The sequence below is a fragment of the Caenorhabditis remanei genome, chromosome X, assembly GCF_010183535.1.
Source record: "Caenorhabditis remanei strain PX506 chromosome X, whole genome shotgun sequence".
Lineage (NCBI taxonomy): Eukaryota > Metazoa > Nematoda > Chromadorea > Rhabditida > Rhabditidae > Caenorhabditis > Caenorhabditis remanei.
The window spans coordinates 6,444,087-6,469,034 of record NC_071333.1 but is presented as its reverse complement, the minus strand read 5'-3'; the positions used below and the strand labels follow the sequence as shown (position 1 = coordinate 6,469,034).

Sequence of the window (24,948 nt, the reverse complement as noted above, 5' to 3'; positions counted from 1 at the left end):
GGAGCACTTTTTCATCTCATCGTATTCGGTTTGATTTTAGTTGGAGGGAGAGCCTCGACACGTTGCTAGATTGCTTAGGATCTTTGCAGGAGCAGAAGCCTGTTTGATTAATATCCGGAAAAAAAAATTGAATAGTTAAAAAAAAAATTTCTCATTATAGGAATGAACCGAAGAAAAATAAATTAATGACCTGTCATTTGTCATCGGGTTACGGTACTTGCCATTATCAATCTTTTGTTCTCAATATGATAACCCTCGAAAAAAAAACCATTCGCAGACTTCTCTTTTCCCCATCCTTTCCGTTTCAATTCTACTTTCGCATTCCCTTTCCTTTTTATTTTTTCACTTCTCCGCCGCTCCTTATCGTTCATAATTCTTCTTTTAATATGTATCTACTATAAGACTGCATATGTTTTTGCAGTATCATCAAACACGATAAGAACAAAATACCGTCGGATTCCTGAGACATCAAGAGACGAGAAAACAGGACAGCGGTCAAGTGTATGATCTTAGGTGACTAGAAAAGGAGAGAGACGCGCAGGACAAGAAAAAGGTAGGCAATTTAAGGGAGATGAGGTTTTCTCTGGTGTCTAGCCTATCAGAATGGGTAAAGATTGTGATTCCGACAAGAGTAGCATAATATTGGAGGAAGAAGAGTATCATTAAGGTAGAATTCCTTGCTGAGAAAAAAAGAAATTTGTTTTCTATCATATCAGACTCGTGCTTCTGGAGAGGCTCCGATAGGAGTGTGATAAGGTGAAACCATTCAAAATTGTAGTCAGTTACAGTTATTCATAATTTATTTTCTGAGTATTATACAACAAGTTTTCAAGGAATTTATGCATTATTAAGAACCGAAATCAAGAATTATGAATGACATGAGAAAGTATATGTATGGGTTTATTTAGTGAGAAACTTGATGAGGGTGTTGACACCCAGAATTGCTCCATTATCGACGCCGTCGTATTGTTGCTGACCGGTCTCCGAGCGAGCCATACTGGCGAAGTCAATCAGCTTGACTTTGACAGTCTCCTGCCCTTCGTCATCAATCAGAATCAGCAGTGAGCTTCCAAAGAAACGATGAGATGTACTGTCCTCTAGTACAACTCTAATTTTCAGAAGTTGACGAAGAACTTCAGTTTTCTGACGTTCATCAACGTCAAAGAAGTTCTTCATGGCTTTGAAGAATTGGTCTGATTTGAGAGACTTTCCTGAAATAATGTCATCTTGGATTTGATTTTCCTGATTTTAAGTGAGCTTACCGAAAGCTTTGTCCCACTTCGTTGCAAAGGAGTCTCCACTTCCGACAAAAGCAGCTCCACTGAGACGGAGGCCTAGTTTTTCAGAAGTGGTGGCCTTACACTTTCGTATGTGATTTTCTTTTTTTTCTTTGGGGATGTAATCACTGTGAGTTCGTGTTCCCAGTTTCAGATCCATAATGCGTGGATTGACCATTTCATATCCTTCATCTTTTAGAATTAGGAATTCTCTGAAATGTTGGGCTATTTTTTATGTCGAACTATGAAAGACATACCCGTTGGAGTGAGATGTCATCAACTGAGAGATCTTTGAAGAGTTCTGGATGCACACCATGCATTTTTTCATCTCGACCAACTTCCCGTTCTGGAATTTTTATAGTTTTTCAAACGTTTTTTCAAAGTCAAAAGCTTACGGTGATGATGTAGCAGCACCTCGGTGCCACATTGGCCAATGACTCCGACATCCTTAAATAACTGTCCACCTCCTCTTTTGTGGTTGTCTTCAGCAGGTGTCCTTCATGGACACTGATGATTTCAGCACGTCCGGCGACTTTTTCGTATGCCATCTGAAACAGTTTGAATGAACTAAATTCCAAGAAAATTATTAATAACGGGAAAACTATTTTGAGTTCATTCTCCGAAAAACCATAAAGAAAAGATTTTATTTATTGGTTATATTGATACGTGCCATCCACGACCCTCTCTAGCAGATTTAAAATTTAAATTAGCTGAATAATTGAGCGAAAAAATGGCTATCAAATATAAAATAGAGGCCACCACTCGCTATCAGTAAGACCTCTCAATCGTCTTTGTTGGACAGACGTAGAGGGAGAGTGGTGTTAATGTGAACCTTATACCGTGAGCACTCAAATGTTGACGTAGAAGAGCTAGAAGAATTTCATTTGTAAATTGAAAAAGGAAGAGTGGAGGAAAGGTTAGCTTCTTGATTCTTAGTACCGAAGACAAAAAACTCGAGCACTCTAACTTTTTAAAATACTCTTTCCTAGTCAGTGGGAGACTAGTGATAGAAACATTTCGGCGTCAAAACTTCAAGTCACAAAATTTTAGACAACCAGCTGTTCCATAAAATTATGAAACGAGTGATACAATATCACATGTGCTTCTCTTTTTGGTGATAGTTATATCAAATTAACGGGAAAACAGTTCATGATGGTTTTCAATCATATTCGATAATCTCGAGAAAAACAGAAATTTTATGAATAGCATATAGGGAAATGGAGAACATCTTATATAGGCTCAGCAACATCTGTTCAGCAGAGACATGTATCAGTCACATGGCTGGTACAGGGTGTAGTTCAATGTTCAATGAGCTCAGTGGAGAAATTTGGAGATCAGTGAACAGTCTACACATATGTTGGTCCGAGTTTCGAAATATTGAGTAGACACTAGACTAGAGTCAAGTAAGGGCTTCGGATTACAGTAACCTCACGATACACTATAGTTTTACAAAGAAACTCGAGTAAGGTGACTTTTCTGTAAGTTATACAAACGTTCTGAAAGACACAAAGAAATAATCTCGCATGAAACACAATATGTCTTGCTTCCTGCGAATATGAAAAATTTATTGCCGCCCACATAGAACTGAAATGTTCTGATTGAACTGTATTTGTATATTTTTTCCGAAACTTTCAAGAATTCTGCTTACCGAGTGTCAGTACACGTGGCTCCTTTTGAAATATAGATGAAAAACTCCAAATATATGTATTGTATGGAACAACGACCAAGTGTGAGAAAGTCCTCTAAAGAACAATACACTTGCAAATATGATGATTTTCCCAATGTGTTGGGAATGAATAGAAAGTTTACATAGTTCACACTGCGACTGAAATTCTGAAAAGAAAAGATTTTGTTTCTGCTCCCCAACATTTCGATTCGTCCGGAGATAGATTGATGTGAAGATGAATGGGTTCTTGTTACAACAACTGGTCCATAGATAATTGTTGAGCATGGATTTTATTTTACACCGAAATTGGTGGGTTCTCTTTTTCTTCGTCCACGAAGATACCAATTTTTGGAAAGGCAAAATAATGTGTCCTCTGTATTTGTACACAAACAATTTTTGTTCAGTAGTATGTATGGGATACAATAGAAATTACGTGAGTCCGGAACATAGAGACCACATGATACAAGTACAAACCACTGCCTTCCTACTGTAGCTGCACACTGCCGTCCAATCTTCTTTTTTTATGTCGACAGCTTAATTTCCGACTGCTGAGCTTGAAAACGGCGCTAAGAAATGAAGAAACGTTTTCTTTTCACATTCTTTTCTTTTCTTTCGCGAGCTCCGAATTAAGCAGATGTTTCCTGAAAGAGCGGCATCCCCCAGAAAGGGCAAAAAGATGGGTGGAGGACGTGGTGGGCCGTGAATCTAGACGACGTCCCATTTTGCTTTCACCAGCATTTTCTTTTTTAGAATAGGTGGTGACACTCAGTTCGGCTTCTCTCTTTTTAATATCTATGCTACTTCTTTTCATTTTGTAGCAGAATCCAAAAAAATGAACAAGTTTTTGATTGGACACTAAAATTCGACTTAAACTCTTCATAAGCACGACTTTGAAGTCTGCAGAAACAGAAAAGTTTGAGAAGTTCTAGTGTTCTTCTAACGTTCCCTTTTTCGGGAAAACGGACCTATTTTTGAATGTTTCAGTAAGATTTTACATGACATCACCTATGATTTATACTTTCACGTCATTCTTTAAATTTATTATTCTTTTCCAAATTTCTACAAAAACTCCACTTTCGTTTTTGACAGAACTTTTACGACTCTTCAACGGGAAATTTATGTTTTTGGTCCACTTTCTCTTTGTGTAAAACTTACTCTTTTATTTCATCTTACATTTCAAAATTTCTGTCTTTTTGGAACCACTTAGTCATTTAGACATATTCTGAATCAAATTGTGTGTACTTTGACATCAAGCAGTGGCACTATCTCTGACAGCTATAACTTTTCATTGAATGACTTTAGACGAGTCGCTGATAGTCAAGAACTCGCGTCTTAATGAAGTGAAAAATTCAAGGAAATAGTCAGAGACAGAGGCGAAACTGCTATCAGTCTCAATTTTGAAAATTGCTTTCAAAATAGATATCAAAAACCAAATGTCTTTGTGAGTACTGCTCTGATAATAGTTCATTTTACTGACCAGGACAGAATATTGTATATGACGGGTAGTCTGCGGCAGAAGAAACTCCGAATATGAGGTGGTCAGGGATAACAAATTATTTCAGAAGTTTTACTTTTCATGAAATTTGTATTGTTCTTATGTATAACTTTGAGGTACGATTCCATAAATCTTGAAATTGTTATAGTTCTTTCTGAAACTTTTTTGAATGTTTGAAAAAACAATTTGTTCAAAAAACTTTAATAACAGTTTTTGTGATAGGTTATGTGAAAAAACCAGGATTTTGTAAAAAGAAGCCAATCATTCTTATATATAAAACGCATGTGGAGTCTGTCCATCTGTCCCAATGTCCGCAAATTTTGAGAAATGAGAAAGAAAGGCGGCCGAGCCCAAAACCGAACTTGCCCTCTTCGGGCAGCGACCACCGCCTTGGACCACTCGGCCACGCGGACACACTTCTGAGAAGGTGAACAAGTAAATGAGGAGAGGCCAGCCGGATGAAGCGCCGAAGGCGCGGCAGCCAGGCTGGTTAAAAAATAATCTTGGACATATTGTAAAACCCTTCTTAGAAACGCACGCATGTAGAAAAACATAATTTTCATCAGATTACTTTTTTGTCCAATCTTTGCTTAAAAATAAATTTCACCAAAAAGTTATGCATTTGCTGTCTTCTGAATTGTCGCTATACAACATTTATATTTCCATCTACTCCAAATTATCTGCACTTTCAAAAGTTTTTAGTTTTTTGATCTTTATTGTAGTCTGCACTATATTCCAGAATACATACACTCTTTGGACTCAATTTTTGTATCATATTGTTCTTCCACGTCATGAAGGAGACTCCTCCCATCAGCCCCAAAAAATCCTACTGTAGGCATAAAATCTAGCTACTGGCTAGACCCTCCTGTTTCCAAACATTGCTCTGGCCACGCCCACTTCTTTGTTTCTCACTCTTCCCGAGCCGATTTTTTCATCCTATTCATCCGCTCTTCTGACTCAAACGCCAAGACTAAATTCCCAATCGTGGCTGCTTTCGTTCATTTTTATCTGATTTTCTTGATTCCAGACTATATAAGTCTGAGTTTCTGTTGCTTATGAAAGCATTCCGGTTTCCCATCTCCCCAACATTACTGTTGCTGGTGTTTGTAGCGGTGAGTTGATAATTGATCGTTTGTAACAGCTTTATAGGTTCAAAACTTGTAGAAAACTATAATCTGAAAGTATCCGAAACCACTCACTTATGGAACATTGAATCCCTATTTTGAATCTACAAAAAGCAACATTTGATTTAAATTGTCTTTAAATATATATCAACAGATTAAAATTATATTTTTAAGATAAGGTCCTCAGCTTTTTTCCACGTTTTCTTACTAGAATTCAGAATTTTTCAAAGTTCCCGAAAATAGAAAAAAACATTGTGTCGTAGAAACCAAAATGTGATGTTTCTATGGTAAAAAACGCTGTTCTCCGCGAGTCGACGCGTGATGGCCGTCAAGCTGGTCTCATAAAAATGAAAACGTTCAAAGTCGTGAAAAGGATATATGAGCAAACGGAAACATAGAAATTCGATTTCCGCATGTCTAGAAAAGTGTTTTTTCTTTCAGTTGGTAATGCTGTCCAATAAGCGACCAAAAGAAACATTCGGTCAGCAGCAGCATTTTGGAGAATCCGCACAATACCAAAACGAACAAAACGGTTATCAAGGAAACGGCCACGGTAATCATGCAGGTCATCCAATTTACAACGGAGAAAAACAATCAGGACATACAAATGGTAACGGAGGTTATGAAACCTATGGTCATAACTCGGGTTCTGGAAACCATGGAAGATATGGGAATAGAAACGGACAACACCGCCAGCCAACGTACCAGAATATGCCCCCTCCAATGGCTAACAATTCTCAGTACCAGACGAACTGGAGTTTTCAAGGTCCTCCAGTTTATGGAAACGGAAACAGATATGGGCCACCAACTGGATATGGAATGAACCGGGGCTACCAACAGTACCAAGCCTACACAGTTCCACTACCGTCGCAGAGCGTTTCTCAAAACATGATGCCTCCACCTGTAATGATTTCACAACAGTCTCAGCAGCAAGGAATAATGCCTCAACAGCAACAAATGGTCCCTCCACAACCGATGTACATGCCAGCTCCAAACCCAACACCAGGTATGTGAAAAAATAAATGAGATGGTATTATCAGATAACAAAATGATTTCCCAGATGAATATTGTTCATCTTAAGCAGTCAGTTTAATAGAACAACACTGGTTATGTTTGTAATGTGGAGGCCAAAAAATGAGATCAAAAAGCATTGTGGTTTTCGGACACCAAATAATGGTTAAGAGGCAGTATTTTGTATATTTTTTGTATGGATTTAGCCTCACGTTGCAGAAGAATATATGTATAGTAAGATATAATTCACACACCTGGCACGTTTTTATGCGGAATAACTAACCAATATTCTTACACAAACCAAAAACTTTCTTATAATATTTTAGAACATTATGGTATTTGTTTAGCGAAAAACTGTTCCCTAACACAATTTTTCTTTAAGATTACAACTGAAGAATCTAATATTTAAGTAAAAATTCTAAATGTTATTTCAATTTATCATTTTTTGTGGTTTAGGGATTTATTGTAAAAGTACACTCGATTTCTACTATTTTTCCGTTCCCCCTATTCTCCTAACTTCGCCAGATTCTAGAATCCAATACGAAACAATAAAATCCGATTCTAGAGCAGAATCACAATTTTCGTTACAAATATTCTTAGACAGGGAAATATAGAAATTAGTCATTTTTCTCTGAGAAGAAAACCGCCAAAAATATCTAGAGAAATTACAATATCTAGAGGAGACCAAAACCTATATTCATACAAAAATGAGATCGGACATTGGATGTTTTTTTTCAGCTCCAGCGTATACCACACCACCAAGCCAATTCCCTCATATGGTCACACTTTCTCCACATAGTGGGTTCAATGGAATGCAAGCTTCTAATCCTCACCAAATGAGTTACAATCCAGTTTCGCAACCACCGAATCAGCCAAACGGTCATCAGGAGAAGTATATTGCACCAGAACCAATCCCTCCGCCTCCTCAAATTGCAATCAACATTCCACCGAAAAAGGAACCAAAACCTGCGCTTTTTGTGAACCCTGCTTTTGCTTCTGCAAACGGTGAAGTTCAAGTCTACCAAAATGCCGACGGTTATTCAGAAATTCATTCATCCGTTCCTCAAAATCAACACAACGCTCATTTTTCTAATAATCAGACTCAACCAGTAAAAACTGAAACGCCACTTCAAGCCCCACCCAGCATCGAGAGCAAGGCCAATTTAATCTCACCAAATAGTGTTTTGGCAGCTTCTCCAAGCGACTTGTCTGGAAAAGTAGAAGAAATGAACTTGACGAATAGCAACTCAGATTCCCCATCTTCTCTCTCCAACTCGATGTCCGAAGAAGTGAGAACTCCGTCTCCAGTAGAGACAGTTGAAGAGCTTCAGCCGCAAAAAGAAACAAAAATTGAGTCGGAACAAATCAGCCACGAAGAAAATACTCTTTTCGTGGAGGAAATAGCGGAATCCGAACAACGACCACTAGAGACTTACATTTTTAACGCTCTGAACTTTCCACTTGTTGCCAAAAGAAATTTATCAGAAGCGGCAGCAGAAGAATATGTAAAACTAATTGGAGATGTTCAGGATCAAGTGAAAACTTTCTTCCGTAAATATCCAGACGCATGGGAATCGGCTAATGTGTCAAACCGTATTACTGCACCAGCAATTATCCAAGATTATGATGGGTTCGAAGAAGAACGTGTTTCAAATCCCGGTCTCGATGATTCTCAAAAAGGGGGAAATGGTAAAAAATTGAAAATTGAGTTCTTCATGTCCAAGAAGGATGTCGCTATTCCAGAAGGAAGAGAGTCTGAAAGAGATTTCTCAAAAATGTGTTTTGACAGGTTTGTACAGTAAAAAAGTCTTAATGTCGATTACTTTTGTTTTCAGTCCTCGTCTCTCCGCAACTTTTGAGAAATACATCAAAGACACTCCGAAAACGGTAAATCATAAGTTTCCTAAATAGCATCTCACTTTTTTTTTAAAGGTTAAACTGGAAGATGATCACTTTTCAATCAATTTGAACAAACTTGAGCACGAGCAAATGGCTGAGCTTCTCAAAACTGGACAACGTGCCACCATCATTATGTACACCGAGTTTCCAAAGTGAGTTTACTATTTTATACATTAGAAGAATTCTATTGTTGTAATTTCAGTGCCGAGGATGATGGTGACAATTCTGACAATAGCACAAGGCCAAGCAGCCCAGAATTTCCTCTTGGAGCTAGTTCGAGCCGTACCAGTTCCAGCTCAAGCGCTTCGAGATCAGCTCAACCCAGCACAAGCACATCCGGTTCTACCCAACCTGATACAAACACTGTCAGTTCATCCGGTCCTTCAACTTCTAATGGATGCTCTTTGCAACCCCAGCGATCCTCACGTTTTTCCACTTTCACAACCCAAGGTTTACCATCTAACAGAGGCAGGTCTACTAGCAGTATGACTTACCCAACTAACATGCCAACGCTTCGTACTAATCCAATGAGACAAGGCCATCCACCTCTCACCCGACAACCTGCCCCACTCTTTGACGATCGACTACCTGGACCATCTCATCGTCGTCTTCCTGAAATACCACCACAATATCGGAATGGAAATAGTAACAATGTACAAAATGGGAGGGTGGGTGAACATCACACATTGGCTCAAATCTCTGGACAAGCACCTCCACCAGTCAACCGAGAAGAGCAACAACAGCAACTACCCCAACCACCGCCACGTCTCAGACCAGTCCCAGTATTGCGTCGACGTCACCAATCCCATGAAAGCACCATTAGGCAAATGGATGGAATATTTCCCCGAGCATGGATTCATGATCATGAGCTACTAAGATTCATCATACCGACACAAAGGGAATTCATGGCTCGTGTCCCATTTCCACCATACAGAATTCCTTTGATTGGAGTTGCACGTCGAGCACCAGGGTTAGTTGGTTTTGTTTTCAATTAGTTTAGGAGGAAGAATTGTCCCCTTAGGTCCCCCAACCACATTTCTTCTTCATTTTAGGGTGAACTATATTCCCCACAGAACCCTACCCTCTCATGAAAACTTTGAGGAATTCAGAAGACGCATGCTAGAACATAATGACGATGTTAATGACCCGGAGCACGTCAGAGGTAAGTTTGAAGCTAACACAAATTGTACTGTGGTGGTCATTGTCTCATTTTCACACTGATATTAACACTGAAATAACACTTGTGCACTCGTGACTGTGGCTAATCGTTTTTTGTTGCGTGTTACAGGATCCGGACCACTTCTTCTGGAGCCGCGTGGATTCTGGTACCCAACTGAAGCCGAGATGGAAGCATTAGAACGACGTCATCAAACAGAACTAGCGGCACGAGCTTTGCAAAAATGTTCAGGACATAATGAATACGAAAAAATCGATGAATGTGTTAACCAAGGCAAATAAATATCGTTTTGTGCTATTTGTGAATAAATGTGTTTTCTTTCCAGGGGGTCCAGATGGGCCATCGTGCTCGAATAGTCAGTCTCTGTCTGAAAAAGATAAAGAGAAAAAGAAAAAGGACGCCGCTCAAGGTTGTCGGAATGAACCCTTTGCTAATAAGCATAATAACAATTCTGATGACGATGATGATGATGAGGACACCAGAGGGTATTCGTGTCCAAGTGCGTCTTCTTCTTCTTACTCCAAACATTCTTCAACATCTTCTGGCGCTTCTACCTCCGGACATAATGAGAGAAATAGTCAATCCACTCCGACCAGCACAAAACAAAAAGAAAGACCTGTAAAAGATACGGCTCACAAAAATCAGAAGCGACGAGAGAAAGAGTTACTTCGTGCTCAAAGGAAGAAAGAAGAGAAGGAGAAAATGGAGCGTGCGATATCGAAAAAAGAAGAGAAAATGGCAAAACAGAAGATCATTGAAGAAAAGAAGAAAATTCAGGAAGAAGAATTGGCTAGACAGCAGGAATTGGAGGAACTGAGACTGCGAGAAGAAGATGAACAGAAAAAACTTAGAGAGGAGGAACAGAAATCTCAGAAAAGAAGGTTAATGAACCTGATTAATAGGGAGAAGAAGAAGAGATCAAAAATAAACAAGTTCGAAGCAAAGAGAATTGCTGAGGAGGAAGAAAAAGAGAGATTAGCCAAAGTTCGAGAAGAAATTGACAAAGATACTTTGGAAAAACTACTACAAGCCAAATATCTGCTGATTGAAAATACACGGGAACGTATTCAACAAAGAATGAATCCAAATGTATCAAAGGAGGATGAAATTATTTGGAAAGCGACTATGGACGGAGTAGTTACTAATCTTTGTCGATTTGAAATGTTGGATATGAGGCCTATCAGAGATAGTGAGTTTCAAAAGATCACTAGGTTTTCGTCTATGATTACATATTTAAATTTTCAGGATCCGAAAAAATTGCCCGATACTTTGACTTAGATCCCGCCTTCCACAAGGATGCTCGTGACCAGTTGACTCTACCAGAGAAAGGTCGATTCAGAATGTCGGAAGGAATTTGCTCTTTGAGAGAATTGGATGCGTTGAGAGTAAGTCATAAATTTTACGAAAACTGAAATTAATTGCTTTCAAATTCAGAGGTACCAGAGAATTCCCGAACTAAAATATGTTAGAGCTATACGCCAGTACCGATATTGGAAAGAGCATATGTATCAGGACCTCTCCCTATTCATAAATTACACCGTTGGAATATCTGAGCCTGATGCTGGTGACCCGACAATTGAATTGTTCGAAGAATGGGCTATTTATCATGATGACTATGAAAAAATATTGACCCAGGAAACCGTCTTATAATTTCATTGTTTCCAAACACAGTGTAAATTGTATATGAGAATCCACAATGTTTTACCGTGTTCATTTTAATTAGCTCATAATAATTGACATAATTTTTCGATGTGTTTTTTCCTGATTGATCTCTTTTCAAAATTGAAGCAACATAATTAAATCCATCATTGAAATCTCGGTTATAATAAAAAGTTAATTTGTTTACATATGATAAAATTAATGCTTTATAGGACATGCAATATCAAGAATCATTAGTATTTATCTACAAGATTCAAAATATATTTTATTTATTAACTTCACGAAAGTAAATAGTTGTTCGATTAGATTAAGTGTACAACAAGTTTCTTTTGGTTTTAAACGTCTGTTCAGAATAGATATTGAGCCCAATTATTTCGAAAAAGTTTCTCAACCATGCAAGTTGAATCATTCGATCGGAAAACGTACATACCTCATTAGAAGGCTTTTGAATATTAAAAGCATTTTTGATCTACTTTTCAAAAAAATTTCTGTTTTCTATTTTCCACATATTTGTACAATTTTATTTCCAAAAAGCAAGTTGTTCTAAAAAAGTACATGAGGCTCTGACTGTTGAATGTATTACATTTTTATAAATTTCTGAGTTTTTTATATTGATTTCTATTTTACTAAATATGTACAGATGTGAATTGAAACTAATAGAAATAAACCTCGACGTTTATAAAATAATTATTAGATCAACCAGCAAACATTGTTTCCATCTATGCGATAATATGGATTTATCTATTTTGAAATTGCTAATCCTCTAGCAGTCAAAGTAAGGAAGGAATAGCAAGATGAAAAATGGGAAACCCTTTTCCAAACCCCATACATCTGAATTTTCTGTTTTATGCATATAGTTATCAGAAGTCTTGTTAGAAGACTGTTGGATGTTTGTTTTCTATTTTTAAAATTAAAGTTATTGTAATTATAAAAGATGGAAGTTTCTTGAAACAAGATTCCTCATCATTGCAAACAATTAACTCAATTTTGAGTTGTTATACATATCTAGCAAATCAAAATTAACCTCGTTCTCTTTAAAACACAAGTTCTTCTCATTATCTAAAACATATCATATCAAATTGCGAAATCGGATGTATTAAAAAGGGCAGCAGCAGAGAGATTTTCCAAAGAGCGATGCAAACGTGCTCTGCTGTGCGCATGCTTCATTTCACGGCTCTGGCTTTTCCTATTTGGCGTTCTGACATTGATTATTCGTTTTAATTTTGTATTTCTTTTTCTTGTTCACTTAAACTTGGCTTTTCTAAACAATGCACTCAACATTTTTTGAAAATGTATATTTTCAGATCATCAAATGTCGGAGTCAGAGCAAAAGGAGCTCAACCAGAGAGTTGTTGTTCTCCCATCAGTTGTCCTGGAGCCGATTCTCGCAAAACTGGACTTGATAGACATGTAAGTGTGTTAAGAGATTAAATTACATTAAAGTTCGAGAGGGTAATTTTTTTAGAATCGATCTGTCCTTGAAGTTCCCACACATCCACATCACTGCGAAGTTGCTCAAAATTCAAGCAAACCTCAAATGGCTGGTGAGAGCACCTGGCCATTACGCCATCAACATTCTCCCTGACATCCCAAACACGGAAAAGATTGTCTTCCGGCTCTCTCCTCCCGAAAGAAACAATGAGGACAGAATTGGATTTCTGGCGACCAAATTCTACCGTCGTCAACGTGTTTTCTTCATCGCATGTGGAGAATCCCAGGCTGAGAAACATGAAATGCTTAAAAATCTCAGCTATTTCCTCATTCGGCTTTTCAAGATCAGGGAGTTCAACTTCGATTCAAACATCCATTTTGGTTTCATTGGGAGTTATATGAGCAGATTCAATCTGTTCAAACTGGTTTGCCCAGAACTGACCGTCGAGGAGGTCGACATTCTGATGGAGAAGAAAAACATTGAACACCTACAACTGGATACAACTGTGATATCTCTGGAACCAGTAAAGATTTCACTTAAATATTCATTTGTGGATCTACCCACCAGTGGCTGGATTGCTCCAGAATCGCTCTTGGAGATGAGCTGCACAAATCTTCGCATTGGAAAAGAGGCTCCATACAATTTGAGGAAGCCAGACAACTACTTCATCATCAGTCCAGAAGGACTTGCTGCTTGCATAAATGCCTGGGCTAATGGTGGATTAGAACAAACGAAAACTATGTCTATGAATTGCCAGGAAGGATGTAAAAGAAAATATCGAAACGAATTATTCAAGTTGGAATCAATCAACGTTGTGGTGTGAGTTTTTTTTTGTTTCCTTTTTCGAAAATATTATAAATATCTACTCAACTGTTTCATTTTGCAGAGACAACACGTACGCAGATGTTTACCAATTCAGAAGACAAGACGGAAGAATGGTCACTGTCAACTTCCAAAGCGGGAAAGGCGATAGAGTGATGCTCACATTCCAATAGAATGTGGAAGTTTTCATTTCCTTTTTTATTTGATTTCTGATGTTGTGTATTATTAGCGGAAAATTGTTTCCAGGGAGTTCATCAACTCTTACTGCTATATGAAGCCTAGTTCAAACGGTTGATTCATCTACTCAACAGAAAAATTCAATTGTGCGATGTTTAGAGTTGATGAGTTTAACATTACCTGAGGAAGGGAAAATAGGAGGTATATCGGGTATCGTATGTATTGGATTGTGAGCAACAAGATTGTCTAACCAGGAGTAAGAATGCGCGGGTTTTGAGACTTAAAGTATGAACAGTACCAAATTAAATGAAGACATCGTTCCTTTTAATGTAAATTTCTGCGTATTTTGTAAACTTCTGTATTTTCAGGATAGAGCTACATTTTTGTTCTCTAGTTTTCTCAATAACTGTACAATTCTGTTTCTTTTCTGACTAAAGTTGTATCCTGAAAGAATGCAGAATCAAAAGGTTCACATTCCTCAACTTCCAAACTGCTTTTTCTTGAAAATGAGTTTACACTGAAAGTTCGTTTTGCGTTCAAAAGAAGAACCGAGATGAGTCAGGAGGGAGAAAGAGGGTGGTGCCAGATAATGTAAACTAAAATTTACTCGCAAGTGTCATTACACTGAGCTCACATCTGACGCTTTCTCTTCTTCTCATTCTCAATTTTCCATGTTACTCGAACTGCTGTGTTTTTTGTCGATTCTCTCTGGAGGACACTTTCAATCTTTTGAAGGATCCGGAGATGAAAATCGTAAGGATTTCAGAGAATAGTATAGTTCTTCTTGAGCTAGATTGTTTCAGTTGTCGATGAATATTGGCTACAACGATTGATTGAGCAGATTCAAATTCCTCACTACCTAACTCAGAAAGCGTATCAACTAACGGAGAACTCAAAGAAGGAGGTTGACGAGGAAGAACTTTTAACTCTGGATACTTCTGTTCCCGACTACGCCAAACAGATTTTCACAGAGCAAATCATTGATTTCGAGAACGATGACGGGTTGGTGAACGCCACTGAAAAACTGATGTCAGTGGTGTACTTTGCTTTCCGACCATTCGGGTGTGATCAAGATGTGAGTTTTGATTCTTTTGAGTGCAAAAATCAACTTTTTTCTGAACTTGCAGAACATTTGGCCAAGTGTTTATAATTTGACACGTGACAACCTCGACTGCCTTGCTTTCACTTTTTTGCAGAAAGTTTATGACAAATCGGAGTTTGTGAGTTGAAAGAAAAGCAATGTAACAAAAAAAATTTCGACGAAAAATGATTTAGACGAGAAAGTACTTGGCTCGGGCAATCCACTTCGGAATCACGAGTAATGCTCCAATTGATCACAGGATCCATGAAATGGTGAGTTCAAAGAGATTGAAAGCCTAGTGCAGTAAAGTACATTTGTGGAACTTTCAGCTGGTCTACCAATACCTTCTCCCGACTCTCGATAGAGTTTGGTTTAACAGTATAAAAATCCAATTCAAGAACAGCTTTTGGAACGAACAAGAATTTTCGAAGTCTCCCACTTATGAAGATAACAGTTTTCTCTGTGGTTCCATTCCATTCACCGATGAACTTCAAGGAAAAATCAATTATTACTATACAAATATGTAATTTCATGTTTCATTACTCAAATTTTTGACCATATAATGAGTTTAAAAAGTAAAGGATTGTTACTGTGCCAATGTATCACCAACTTTCACATGCGACATATCATCCATTTGAAGAATTGATTGAAGCTGATTCTGAAACAATTAGTTTTTCTCTCTTCGACTATCTTTGCGAAAGATCAACCTTCAAGATGCGATTAGCCTCCACAAGACGCTCATTGGTATCCTTCATTCGTTGCTCAACAATTTCCAATTCCTCCTCGCTTACAATTTTATCCGTTGCCAATTTTTTCTCTAATTGGGCGATCTGCAACATCCGTTGTACATGGTGTAATCGCTATTTTCTCATTAGGATTTCTAATGGTTTTCCATTTATTTTTGTTCTCACCTTCAAAAGAAGCTCTTTGTTTTTCTCTTTCTGCACTTTCCACTCCGTTGTTGCTCTGGTTTGCTCATTCTCAATAAATAATGCCTTGCGAACGCCTGGAATGAAATATGAATTGAATTGTGGTGCAGTGATTAAGTTCACCATAAGCAATAGCCGATTCAAGAACATTTTGGTAAGTTGCAAACGTCATCCGAATCTCATCACGAACACGAACCAATAAAAGACCTCGTTCTGCACAAGACACACTGACTTGACGGATTAGTTCATCTGGAATGAGAATGATACAAACACCTGTCCTTCCTCCGAAAGGGATCATTAAGCGCTAAACGTTTGGGAAAAGGGACTCACCAAAAAACTGGCCGTAGAGATCTCGTCGGATGGGACATATTCCGAATGGTTTAGCACCTCTGTCTTTCAATTCGCTCTCTAGTTTTTCCTCGAGATTTATCTTCAATTTCAATTGTATACAAAGTTTTTTATGCGGTTCTCTCACCATGTCCAATCTAGTTGCGGGATGAAGCGACGCTTGTTGTTTCCATAGTTTTCCGTTCTGTTCGTAAACTCTATAAAATATGTGTTTCGTTCAGCCACGTTGTTTTCGTTCTCCTCACACGCCAAGCAGATAATTTATTAAATTACCAGGTAACTCACCTAGGCGGTAGTATACAATCAAGAATAAGCTGTAGTTGATGCTCACTCTCCATGTGATCGTCTTCAGCGCTTTCGACAATACTTTCAAATGTGACATTTGTCTCGCCTTCTTGTTTCGTGCTTGTTTCTTCCTGACAAATGTGCAAGTGTTTTACATTTATGAAAATGAGTAACTGTTTTTTTTGAATTCTGTTCTTTTCTTTCTCAAAAAACTTGTTTAGAAAAAAAAATCTGGCGTTCTCCTATTGATTCTTCCTCCTCCCTCATTTCCTCGTTACATCTAATTAGCCCTTCACACTGAGAAAAAAGAACGACGAGGGGGAAAACTGGGAGGTCTACCAATTTGTTTCCGGATAATTTGGCAAAAGAAGACTTACTGCGGGATTCACATGTAAGAAAATATTGGACGGCGTTTCGGCTGAACCGAGAATCGTAGATGTTAGTGAGCTCTCAAATTTGGGTCCTTCGAATGTCATTCCAATTTGAAAGTAATATAACCGTTTAGAAGAAAATAATATAATGGCAAGGCAAACCACAAGTTTTATAGTTTTTGAAATGGTGCTTTTGCTAAGTTTAGACTTAGAAATTCAGAAAATAGAGTTCACAGGATGTTTGCATCAACAGAGTTTCAATTTCCTTCTGAGAATCACTGAACCATGAAAACTAATAAAACACATACCGTCATGTATTGTTCCTGATAGTATCCCTTTCATATCTATAGATTTTCCAGATTACTTACTTTATTTTGTTATTAAAACTCCCCCTGGTTTGAAAAATTCGTACCAATAATTATTTTCAGGAATGGACACCCCGACCCCAGATGCATCGATGCGTGGAGAAAATTCACCGTCGCCATCGCCAAGTCACCGATTGCTCCAAAAGTGAGTATAATTGTTTATTAGAGCATGTTAGAATGCTAGAACATGCAATAAAGGAAATATTTGGTGAGAGGGACAATTGAATCAAAAAGACAAATGCAGTAGTAGCAGTCAAAACAGAGTCTCTCAGCAAAAGAGTCATTCCCATGACGTCTTGCAGAAAATGTTGCGATTGAAGCTACCTCTCAATCATTATCATCTTTTTTTCTAACTTCATATGTCAAACCACTGACACCCGTTTCGCAGAACATTTTTTTCTTTCATCCCAGCCTATGATTGTAATAAACTGCGTGTCATTGAGCACTACACACGCGACAATCGCACCTAGATATCATTTGCTTCACAAAAAAGATAATTTTTCCGCCAAAAACTTTTTGACAAGTTTTGACCACGGTTCTGCTTGACTGACCTTTTGGGAATCTAGAAGAATCTGACCCCTCGGGATCAGTGGTGCAGGAAAAAAGCTAGAAACATATTCGTGACTACTACTCTTCTGATTTCAAACTGTCGAGAAAATCTAACCATGAAGGATTTACTGACAGTTACCGGGTTTACCAAAGATAGGAGGTAAGTTGGAAAAATGTTATTTTGGCAGTGTTTTCTAGAGTGTAAATTTCAATTTACATCTTCGCTAACCAAGGATCACTAACACTAGAAGGAGGAGGATCTTAAGCTTCTTGAACTTTTGAAAAAAACGTATGCATTGAAAAAACGGAACATTTTTTCAACTAGGCAGCCTTCAAAGAATAATTTAAGCAGTGTTGGAATGCGAGTGTCTTTAAACGAGATCTAGCTAAAACCACTGTCTGTTTCAATACTGTTTCATATTGGTTCCATTCTTTTAAAATAAGCTTTTTGATGCCTGAAATGTGTTCCTAAACTCAATTTTACGACAAACTTCGAAAAACTATTAAAAATCTTTCCGGTGTCTTTTTTTCTCAGACTTTCTCTGATTCTCACGAAACTTTAGAAGATATCTTGTTACGTTTCATAGCATTTTCCCCTTACTCTTGAAATTACTTTGTCCTATCTGTCTCAATTTTTCCCATTTTCCAATTCATGTTTTCTCACACCTTTTTTTTTTGAAAATCTCGTTTTTCTCCTTGCTCATTGCTATGTGAATATCATTCTTTTTTTGCATGCCTTTTGTTTGCAGATGTATGTATGAAAACGTGTGGTTGCACATTCCATTATTTTCTGTGCATAGTTCGTATGCATGGAATTTCGAAAAGTTTCATTTCCTGATATTCCACGAAAAACAGGAACAAAGAGAACAAAAACCGGCTCACACTAAAATACGTCAAAACTTACTCCGTCAACAAAAAAGGCGATGATGGGAAGTGCAATTCCCGGAGGTGTAATGAGTAACTTCACACCCTTCGTTTTCCCAGACGCCTTTCGGCTCATTTGTGCACATCGTCATTTCTAAACAAAAGAAGCACTATTTCTGTACATCCCTCTTTTGACCTCCAGCGTCTTCCATCGATTGTGTATGTACATGTTTAATCGGTATAGCTCCAAAGAAACTGATGTGGACCCGGAGTGCTCCAGCGTCCGCCAGCCGGATTTTTAGTCACGTCCCCCATATTCTTCTCTAATTTCTCTTGCGCCTGAATGCTCAACATTCTACATCAGCTCGACTCGAAATCAGTGACGAGTTGTGGTGCGTAATGAGCGGTATGCATACACACCTTATACATATTAGACGGCAGAAACAAGGAAAGGAGACTGGGTACTAGGCGTTGCCTTGTTATTTCTCATTTCCTTTTTGCTTTTTCTTTCTGAGGTCTCATCAGAGCCGTATCTTTCAGTGTTCCAAGTTGGAAACACGCGGAATTATATTGTTTTGATGACGTTGTATAATGAATTCTTGTAGTCATCCTGATATTCCCAACTTTTCAACTGCAAAATACTTTTCTGGCTTGGGATCTGAAACTTACTTGAATTTACTTTGATTGAAATCTGATTGACAGATTTGAAACATATTTACATTTTTCCAACTCTAGATTTTAGCGAAAACAATTATTAATGATGAAAACGTGATATTAACATTTCAGTTCATAACTCCTCTGAGAATTTTCGGAACAATAGATAGTTCACATTGAGTCTTTGAAAAATTCGAAAACTTTCATTTTGCAAAGACTTTCATTTTGCAAACTTAATCATTTGTGGTTTCAGTATTAGGTTTTCAAAATTCAATAGTTTACTTTAATAGGTCCCACTCTAAAATGGTCATAACTATTAGAATCAAAGTTTAACTAAATTTTCGTTACATCATACAAGCCAAATAGCATTTTTGCAAACCAGAAACAGTAGCCACACAGCAATAAAATTATTTTACTTAAGACATTTCTTCAATCCTCTCATTTCACTTCATTTCTCTATTCCAGTGCTAGGATTCCAAGCTGTGAAGTGCTTCAAGAATCACAGAGTATTATTCAATCAACGACTTAATCTCAGTGCTCGCCCTCAGCCCCACCGCATACTAATTTGGGCACTCAACTTGTGCTAACGAAACCGAGACTCGATCAAGTGGCTCCGTCTCAGTCGTCCTTCAACTTTTTACCAAGTCCCCCACTCATTTCCATATCTGCACCGACACCAGTAACAAGTCGGGATACCACTGCCAGGGGCCAATTTTTTTAGTATTTCCTGTCTAAAGTAAAGTATACCGCACTCTCAGGACCAATTCAACCAATGAAAAAAAGTTGGAAAGCCACATAAAGAGACAAAAAAGAACTCTTAAGGCAATACCAATTATTCATTTGGAGTAAAAGAGGAGAAGGAGAAGGAGAAAGAGAAAAAGATTCTTTCGTCGCCAAGAAGTCGGTTTTGACGGACATACAATTACCAAATCGGCACTTCCTTTTGAGGATTCTCACTATAAAGAAGCTCATCAATTGAATGTAATTGTTGGGACATTCTACTCTCACACTCCCATTGTCCTATTCGTGTTCTGATACTACCACACTTACTACTTGTTGACATTTAACCATGCTTGCTTCGTCTTCACCTACTTCTTTCTTCCGGACTGTCCGGAAATCATTTCGAAGGTATAGTGTTGCATGTTTTTTTATAAGTATGTTATATTTGTTTTACATTGAATAAGTGATGTGGAAGGTGATATGTGTGTGTACTGTGTTCGATATTTGAAAATTTAAATTTTAATCAGAGAGGGTTGAAAATTCTTTCTTTAAAACTCTTATTGCTCTAATCTCATAATCTTTTTTCCAGACACAGAAGCGTTCGAAAACGTGGAATGGCTCATGCAAGTTCTGGAATAAACTTGGAAGTGAGTTTCATTATTTATTATGAAAATCTGTAGAATAGCAGGAAGAAAAATGTTAAAATGCCTGAGGGAAAGAAAGCGGAACGCGTAGGGAAGCTACTGACCATCCAAATATTTAGAGGAAAATTGAAGAATTCAAAACTCAAACTGACAACTATATCATTTCACAACCCCTCTATTCAATACTTACCTATTCTGAACCTGATAAATTTTAAAGTCTTCTTGATAGTCAACATCAACAGAAAAGAACACAATCAAAAGATATCCCACCTCGCGAGAGCCGACGTCTTATCGACATTTCGTGTCATTTGATTTATTTGTGTCTCATTGGGATGCTATTTGTTGTAATTTTAGTTGCCTGGATGTGAGAGCGAAGACAAAACCTCACATTCTCACATAACACCTTCGAGTGGGCGCAATCAGCATATGACTTTGAATTTTTCCCTTGTAAACAGAGAACTTGTTCTATTATAACTCTGACTATGATTAAAAAAGAAGTTAGGGTGAGAAGTTATAGAAGAAGATTGATTTTTTTCTAAAGTTTATATATCAACTAAACAAGTAAGCTAACTTGATATTTGCAGAATATTTTCTAGATAAAAAATAATTTTGAACTTTATTCTCAATATGTAGATTCATTGTAATTCGTTAATTCATCTTTTATCAATATAGCAAAGATTAATAGATCTATCGTTATTGAGTTTGACAACTCCTTCAACAAGGAAAAACCTTAATGGTTTTTTGAAAAATATATCATTCATTAATTATGTTTTTTCAAACTAATACATATATTTATCGATTTATTTGTAGTAATATCACCGATATCTAATTTACACACTTTTCATTGTTTTTATTAAGATCAATTTTGGGGAACAAAATCTTTCAAAAACCTCAATTTCGGATACTTATTATTCTTTTGTTTTTTGCCAAACTTGATCAAAAGGGGAGATGTTTTCTTTCTCCTTACAAAATGTGCACATCAAGTTGTTCTTCCGCTCCAAAAAGTGTATGAGTGAAAAAAATTCATAATTTTGGCGCCCGAACAACTTTGGACCCCCCGCGACAAACGTGGGTGAAGATGCTCTATGCATATTCAAAACGTTTCACACATCTTTCTATCTAACACTTTTTTCCGTCTTCTAGATCGAAGTCCACTTCAATTTCGAGTGAAACATATACCCAACGAAGATAGGATATTGGCTACTTAGTAGGTGTGCGGAAATAGATAGAAATAGAAATGGAAATACATACACACTGAAAAACGTTTCGTCCACATGTCCCAGTCCACATAATTAAACTGCACTTTTACTTTGGTTGTCACCAAACCACTTGCATCTTCTTCTTTTCGCCCCTTTACCCCCCAAAAATGTTTCGACTTATTTTTCCGGCCCATTAAAACTAAACCTACACCATTGAGAGTAGAAAACGACAGAGATTCTCCCCCTTCCACCTCTTTTCTCAATAGCTCGATGAGTCGAGTTGTCGTCCAAAAATTTAAAACATGTTACACACAATTGTCTTCTTGTCTTGTCCGATACCCAACTGATCAACCGCAGTGAGGATGGCGGATAACAATGCATTTGCAATCTTTCATATTTTATATTTTACAAACACATGTTCAGATCAAAAATAAATCTGAAACAAGTACAATCTAGAAGTTGCAAAATTTTTCACCCGTCGCTCAGCTGTTCGTAGCTTCTTTGGCCCAGAATATATTTGAAAATAGTCTCTGCTCACTACCCTTTCTATTTCCGGTTCACTAATTTTGTCTAAAAGTTCAAAGTCGGCTCGAGACCTACTTTTGTCATAGAACATGCGTGCTCAGGATTCTCACATCTAATTGAGAATGCATGTTTCATTTGCCTACTTGAGTACTCTAGTTCTTACTACCTGGTCGCATTTCGACTTACTCATATTCCGAAAACTTTTCAAAGCGTGATGTATATGTTAGCGATGCATGAATTCAAATTTTTCGGAATAGCCAAATGAAAGCAAAAAAACTTCGATACTTGAGACAAACTAGTCTTAATGATTGTCATTTCTTTCTTTGAATCACTTCTCTATAATCCATGTTCCACAAAAAACCTCTTTGTTTCTTTTTTCACATTCTGCAAACTGTTTTTTCTCTTTTGAACTTTTTTCTACTTTTAAAATTGTCTTTGTTCATAAGAATTGACGTAGAATGGAGCGGAGTCCCGGTGAAGAAAGGCGAGGAATGCACAAAATGAGTGCTACGGAGCGTCGTCAAAGGATCATGCGTCGTATTCACACTCTCCAGTCCGAAGACACCGGATATAGTAATGAAGCGGATTCGCGTCGGAGTAGCACTGCTTCAGTGAAGGATGAAGCATCGGCACCTCCATCCGCTTCAATTAATCCAAACTTGTTGTTTGTGCCAGATATTAGATCGCTCGGCTTGGATCGTGGTGAAGTGCCACCGCATAAAAGGGTGCGTATATATGTGTAGGTTCTCGCCCTCATCCTTCCCTTTTTTCTTTTTTCTCTTCCTTTTCTCTCCTCCTTTTTCTAACAAAAACGAAAAGCAATAAGGTCTTATTCTCGTGTCTCAGATTTTTATTTGGAAACTCAAACTTTCAATTTCTACCAATTCTTTGAAGTCTATACTTTCAATTCGATCAATATGAAAATTCATAAAACTTCGACTATATTCACCAGAAAGGTATGAGATCTTCTGAAAGTCAGAACAAGGTGCAGAAAGAGAAGAAATTGAAAACTGACGTGTTTTTCTTCCTTATTTAGAATCAGATGCCTCAACCCACGGGCAAATTTAATTTCGACTGAAATATTCGCAATGTAACTGACATTGAGAAGAAAGTCATTCTCACTTTTTTGTGTTTCACAACTCAAAAGTTTGTTCGAAACTGAAAGTCTTAACTTCATGGATATAATGTTTTAAAAAGGGAACCAGTGTTCTGAAAATAATAAAGGTTCAGTTGTATTCTGAATGCATCTTTGCGGTATACTTCTCCTCTCCCTATAAAGTAATTACTAATATATTCTGAACGCTGTAAGTGACGTTATTCAGTTAATGTGAAGTTGGTATTGGCAGTCAGCTAGTTTACTCTTGTTGGTCTTCTTACTCCGCGCACCAATTAAAACTAGCCGGCCACTAATGACATGAGACTAAGAAGGCACTCGTAGATAGGTTAAGAGTAATTTTCTATTAATAGAGTTTCCTTTTTCCCAACTCCTCTTTTTCAGGATGCCATTGAGAAGATCCCAATGCGAGCCAGATCACAAAGTTGGCTTATTCGGACAAGACATCTTCTTCATGAAGAAAGAGTGAGTACTCATTTCTTGAATCATTTCACTTTTTAATATTGAATGTGTTTCAGGAACCACCACCACTTATTTCTCATATGATGCTCATCTTCTCTTTTCTTCTCATTCTACTCTCATTTCCGTGGTGTCTATTCTTTTGTGTAAAAGTAGTCAAGTAAGATTTTCTTCTTGTTTTCTCCTCACAAGATTGAGAAAAAAGGAAATGTATTATTTTTCAGAGAATATCAAAGAGCTGTCATATTCCGGTTGGGTAGGCTTATCAAGGGAGGAACGAAAGGTCCCGGATTGTTTTTTGTTTTGCCATGCATCGACACAATGAAAATAGTGGACCTTCGTGTGTTGTCGTTCGATGTTCCACCACAAGAAATTTTGAGTCGAGACTCTGTGACAGTGTCTGTGGAAGCTGTAATCTATTTCCGTGTCTCCAATCCAGTTATCTCTGTGACAAATGTCAATGATGCTCAATTCAGTACACGCCTTCTGGCTCAAACAACTTTGAGAAATGTCTTGGGTACAAAAACGCTCAGTGAAATGCTCAGTGAACGTGATGCTATTGCCAGTGTATGAATTCTGATTCCACATTTTATAGTTCATTTCAAATTTTCAGATCACTGAGAAAGTTCTCGACGAAGGAACTGATCCGTGGGGTGTAAAGGTGGAGAGAGTTGAGATCAAGGATATTCGCCTTCCTCATCAACTTATGAGAAGTATGGCCGCAGAAGCAGAAGCTGTCAGAAAGGCACGTGCTGCTATCATTGCTGCCCAAGGAGAGAAAGATGCTAGCGCGTAAGTTCATTTTCTTATTCTTCTTTCTTTTCGGTTGGTTATTCACAATTTCGTTCGAATTCAGATGTCTCCAAACTGCTGCTGACACCATTGCCCAGAATAAGATGACAATTCAGTTGAGATATTTGCAGACGTTAGTTAAGATTTCTGCTGAAAGGTAGGATTTTCTCAGAATTCGTTTCTAAAACATACAAAACCAAACAATTTACTGTAAAAAGTGTTTCAAACTTGCAGGAACAACACAATCGTGATGCCATATCCCATAGAAGTTGCCAAACATTTTATGAAAAAATGGCATAACAAAACTTGA

At 37.6% G+C, this 24,948-nt stretch overlaps 6 protein-coding genes across 6 annotated transcripts; 4 read left to right on the top strand and 2 right to left on the bottom strand.

The window, feature by feature from the left end:
- Window positions 1-900: 900 nt before the first annotated feature.
- GCK72_023228 (uncharacterized protein) lies at window positions 901-1,825 on the bottom strand (the record flags this gene model as incomplete). The annotated part of the gene is made up of 4 exons (XM_003106581.2): window positions 901-1,211; window positions 1,263-1,489; window positions 1,535-1,623; window positions 1,673-1,825. The coding sequence occupies 4 exons, from the start codon at window positions 1,823-1,825 to the stop codon at window positions 901-903; spliced, it is 780 nt and encodes a 259-aa protein (XP_003106629.2).
- Window positions 1,826-6,009: 4,184 nt separating this feature from the next.
- Window positions 6,010-11,299, top strand: GCK72_023227 (uncharacterized protein; the record flags this gene model as incomplete). The annotated part of the gene is made up of 10 exons (XM_053735294.1): window positions 6,010-6,568; window positions 7,312-8,362; window positions 8,409-8,460; window positions 8,506-8,624; window positions 8,675-9,442; window positions 9,525-9,634; window positions 9,761-9,874; window positions 9,975-10,838; window positions 10,895-11,034; window positions 11,084-11,299. 10 exons carry the CDS (start codon window positions 6,010-6,012, stop codon window positions 11,297-11,299), a joined length of 3,993 nt encoding a protein of 1,330 aa, XP_053578860.1.
- A 1,321-nt stretch (window positions 11,300-12,620) lies between these two features.
- GCK72_023226 (uncharacterized protein) lies at window positions 12,621-13,735 on the top strand (the record flags this gene model as incomplete). Its single annotated transcript, XM_003106649.2, has 3 exons — window positions 12,621-12,718; window positions 12,774-13,559; window positions 13,627-13,735. 3 exons carry the CDS (start codon window positions 12,621-12,623, stop codon window positions 13,733-13,735), a joined length of 993 nt encoding a protein of 330 aa, XP_003106697.2.
- A 675-nt stretch (window positions 13,736-14,410) lies between these two features.
- On the top strand, window positions 14,411-20,544 carry GCK72_023224 (uncharacterized protein; the record flags this gene model as incomplete). The annotated part of the gene is made up of 8 exons (XM_003106755.2): window positions 14,411-14,492; window positions 14,543-14,814; window positions 14,867-14,959; window positions 15,015-15,092; window positions 15,150-15,343; window positions 17,182-17,263; window positions 19,721-19,871; window positions 20,495-20,544. The coding sequence occupies 8 exons, from the start codon at window positions 14,411-14,413 to the stop codon at window positions 20,542-20,544; spliced, it is 1,002 nt and encodes a 333-aa protein (XP_003106803.2).
- On the bottom strand, window positions 15,407-16,858 carry GCK72_023225 (uncharacterized protein; the record flags this gene model as incomplete). Its single annotated transcript, XM_003106695.2, has 8 exons — window positions 15,407-15,478; window positions 15,528-15,650; window positions 15,732-15,826; window positions 15,873-15,998; window positions 16,080-16,179; window positions 16,225-16,294; window positions 16,383-16,513; window positions 16,760-16,858. 8 exons carry the CDS (start codon window positions 16,856-16,858, stop codon window positions 15,407-15,409), a joined length of 816 nt encoding a protein of 271 aa, XP_003106743.2.
- Window positions 20,545-22,731: 2,187 nt separating the features above from the next.
- Window positions 22,732-24,948, top strand: GCK72_023223 (uncharacterized protein; the record flags this gene model as incomplete). Its single annotated transcript, XM_003106621.2, has 7 exons — window positions 22,732-22,998; window positions 23,772-23,852; window positions 23,906-24,006; window positions 24,071-24,413; window positions 24,460-24,638; window positions 24,703-24,795; window positions 24,873-24,948. The coding sequence occupies 7 exons, from the start codon at window positions 22,732-22,734 to the stop codon at window positions 24,946-24,948; spliced, it is 1,140 nt and encodes a 379-aa protein (XP_003106669.2).